The 3,920-nt window shown below is 32.5% G+C and overlaps 1 protein-coding gene across 1 annotated transcript in view; it reads left to right on the top strand.

Annotated features, from left to right (window-relative positions):
* Positions 1-3,920, top strand: part of LOC107687137 (sodium channel protein type 2 subunit alpha-like) — a 137,944-nt gene that overhangs the window by 26,816 nt on the left and 107,208 nt on the right. Inside the window, exons 7-8 of the mRNA XM_016484371.1 lie at positions 2,527-2,668; positions 3,547-3,744. Of these exons, the coding sequence (XP_016339857.1) occupies positions 2,527-2,668; positions 3,547-3,744 (340 nt within the window). The remainder of the gene's footprint in view (positions 1-2,526; positions 2,669-3,546; positions 3,745-3,920) is intronic.

Genomic DNA, 3,920 nt, shown 5'->3' with positions numbered 1-3,920 from the left:
GTGTGTTGTGATTGGCAGCACTCAGCGCCTGGTCGGGAAATGTCACGCCCCTTACCATAGCCGCCTGCGAGCTTCAGTGTAAATATTGCGTCAAAATCAAATCAATTTGAGCGCGATTTAAAATTGTAAGCATTCTAAGTTCGTCTGCCTTAGGAAAGCTAGCGTGTCTCCGACATAGTGATAACACTCGTTGCCTTCTCTAGTGCAGCTCAACCAGATCTCGTCTCATTTGTCGATATTTGTGATATCACAAATCCCGGAAAATATGCGTTGTAGTCCAAACGAGTAGTTCGTTGTAGTTTTTGAGAAGTTATTTCTGTTAAATAAAATATCTCCTTTTGAATTGGACTTTGAGCTTTGTAACTTTGCAGATCTTTTTTATGCTCAAACAGCAACATCACAGACTAACTAAAGTTGAAAAAGTGAAAAAGCATAATAGGACCTGATAATAAGGCTGGTTTTCAGAGAATATTTATTTACTTAAGAGTTTTAGATTCATGACTACAAGAAAACAAAACTAAACAAATATACAAGATCTGTTATCTGAAAACAAGTATTCATATCTTGCACAAGCTTGCTTTTCAAGTAAATTGATCTTGTTTTAAGGATGTTTAGATAATGTTACAGGAAAAGTAGACAAACAATTTACATGTTTACTGTCTATCAAAAATACAAAAAAACATTAACAGATTTTTTTAGCTGTTGATAAAAAAATCTAAATATTCAATAACAAAAAACAAATGAACTTTAACAATTAAACTATCGTTTATTCCTTTACTTTTTTGTATTATACTTTTTAAACTAGAAAAAAATACAGATTAAACATTGATTTTTAAAGCCATGATGAAATAGTATATATATATATATATACTATAGTACATATACAACTTATATATAACTTTAAAAAAACCTACTGTTTAAAGGTTATTTATTTATTTATTTTCCTGTTGATAAAAAAATCTAAATATTCAATAAGAAAATAAAAAAATTCCGTAACAAAAAACAAATGAACTAAATATTCAATAACAAAAATGATATTTAACAGTTAAACTATCATTAATTCCTTTACTTCTTTTTTTTTTTTTTTACTGGAAAACAAGCCAAAATACAGATTAAACATTGATTTTTAAAGCCATGATTAAAAATATTTACTAAATATTGATAATATTTTAATAATTGTTGATAATAACAATCTAAATAATTAATAACAATTTAATTTATACCTTCACTTCTGGAAAACAAAAACTACTGTTTAAATCTTGATTTTAAACCATGATGAAATAATGCAGATTAAACTTTGAGTAAAAAAAAAAGTTTTAAAATATTTTGTTTTACTGTAGATAAAATGTCTAAATAATCAGTAACAAAAAACACTTTTAACTTAAAACTTAAAAAAAAACTTTAACACTTAAAATATTATTTATTCATTGATTAATTCTTTTCTGATAAAGTACTGTTTATAGTGGTAAACAAGACAGAAATACTGATATAATGTTGATTTTAAAACCATGATGAAATAATACTGATTAAATATTGATGAAAAAAGGTTTTGTTTTTTTCTGTCAATAAAAACAATATCTAAACAATCAATAACAAAGCTCCTTTTTCACTGGAAAACAAGACAAAAACCTTGATGATAGCAGTATTTTACATTTACATCTAGTCATTTAGCAGATGCTTTTATCCAAAGCGACTTACAAATGAGGAAAATAAAAGCAATCAAAACCAACAAAAGAGCAATGATAAGCAAGTGCTATAACAAGTCTCAGTTAGCTTAACGCAGAACACATAGCATGTTTTTTTAAATCATATAATAAATAAAAAGAAAACAGATAGAATAGAAAACGAATAGAGCAAGCTAGTGTTCGAGGTCTTTTTTGCTTTTGTTAATCAGAAGTCAGAATTATAATTGTATAATAAATAAAAAGAAAACAAATAGATAGAATGCAAAAAGATAAGAGAAGCAAGTGTTAGATTTTTTTTAATAAAGAATAGAATTAGAATAATTAATAATACATGTTACTGTCAATATTGAAAAAAAATCTATCACTTTTTTTTGTCATAAACTCTAAGCCACGCCGCTGTAAACAGTCCCAATCTCAAGCACGTTCTGCCACACGAGAAAGGAAGCGGTGGTTGGTATCAGTGCGTCTGGGGTCCGGTGCCCCGTCCAAACCCGACTGAAGTGGGGCCCGTCCATTAGCACGTCCTTCAGGGACACGGCGAGGTGTGTGAGCGCGATAGCAGCCGTCACCCGCACCCTCACGCTTTCAACATGCCAGCCTGCTGAGAGCCAGCTGCCGCCTGCCGGAGACAGGCCCCGGAATGGGACGAACCGCTGGCGCCACCAGCCTCTCAACGCAACCGTAACTCATAGAGCAAGCGTTCAGAGAGCGCTCACCTTTGTGCACATGTTACAGGCCCCTTCAGGACGTACTATAATAAACAACAAACTCATTTCCTGTACACAATAACGGACTGACCGTGTTTGCAGTGATGATAACCCGTTATTCCTGTTTTCCGCAGCAAATGTCCAGATGGTTTCGAATGTATGAAGACCGGACGAAACCCGAACTACGGCTACACCAGCTTCGACACCTTTGGATGGGCTTTTCTCTCGCTTTTCAGACTCATGACACAAGATTACTGGGAAAACCTCTATCATCACGTCAGTAGACTTTCCGTTCGCTCTCATTACATCACATTCAAGCATTAAACTGTTCATTGGTAGCTGGATGACATACGTTTCTTAGAAGATGCATTTTTTAAAGAAATTAATATTTTTATTTGTAAAGGATGCATTGAATTGATCATATTAGAAATATCATTACTGTATTTATTAAATAAAATTTAAAACAAAATATTTATTTTTTTGTATTTAATAAAATATTTAATATTTCATCATAAAAAAAAAATAAAATGTATAAATATAAAATTTATATGCATACACTACCATTTGGGGTCAGTAATTTTATTACTTTTTTTATTTTGAATTTTTTAAAGAAAATAAAACTTCTATTCATCAGGGACATCAGCATATTAGAATGATTTCTGAAGATCATGTGACACTGAAAATTCAGATTTGATCACAAGAATAAATTACATTTTACTATATATCCACATAGAAACAGTTATTTTAAATCATAATAATATTTCACAATTTTTACTCTATTTTTGATCAAATAAATGCAGCTTTGGTGAGCAGAAAAAAAAAACAGAATTTTGAATGGTAGTGAATATGTAAATATAAAATTCAGTGTAATTTATTTCTGTATTTTGGCAGTAAAACATACAACAGAAATTATGCCAAACTTTTGGATGGTAGTGTATGTAGAAATTAAACTTTTATTCATCTGTTTTCATCCACTGACTATGCTGTTGGCAGATTTTGAGAGTTCGCTGTAAATGATCTCAATAGCCTTTGATTGATCATTCTGACCAATGCATCTGTCTGTCACTAATCACAAGCTTCAACTGCACATGAGTTTCTCTCAATCTGCGAGTTATTGCAGCCGTTGAGACCTGACGCTGTTTCTGTGCTGACAGACGCTGCGCTCGGCGGGAAAAGCGTACATGGTGTTTTTTGTGCTGGTGATCTTCCTGGGCTCCTTTTACCTGGTGAACCTGATCCTGGCTGTGGTGGCCATGGCATACGAGGAGCAGAACCAGGCCACCATCGCAGAAGCCCTGCTGAAAGAACAAGAGTTTCAGCTCGCCATGGAGCAGCTGAAGAAGGAACAGCAGGTACGTCGGGGTCACTGCTGAAATCAGCTCTTCATTTCTTCATTTAAAGGCACAATATGTAAGATTTTTTTATTAAAATATCCAAAAACCACTAGAACAGTGTTATATATTTTGCTGACTTGTGTACTTACATTATCCCAAATGTTTCGAAGAATGTTTAAATCCAGAGAAATAAG

This window comes from Sinocyclocheilus anshuiensis, unplaced genomic scaffold (genome assembly GCF_001515605.1).
Source record: "Sinocyclocheilus anshuiensis isolate Anshui unplaced genomic scaffold, SAMN03320099.WGS_v1.1 scaffold601, whole genome shotgun sequence".
NCBI classification, from domain to species: Eukaryota; Metazoa; Chordata; class Actinopteri; order Cypriniformes; family Cyprinidae; genus Sinocyclocheilus; species Sinocyclocheilus anshuiensis.
The sequence above is the reverse complement of the archived record's forward strand: the minus strand, read 5'-3'. Positions and strand labels throughout refer to the sequence as shown.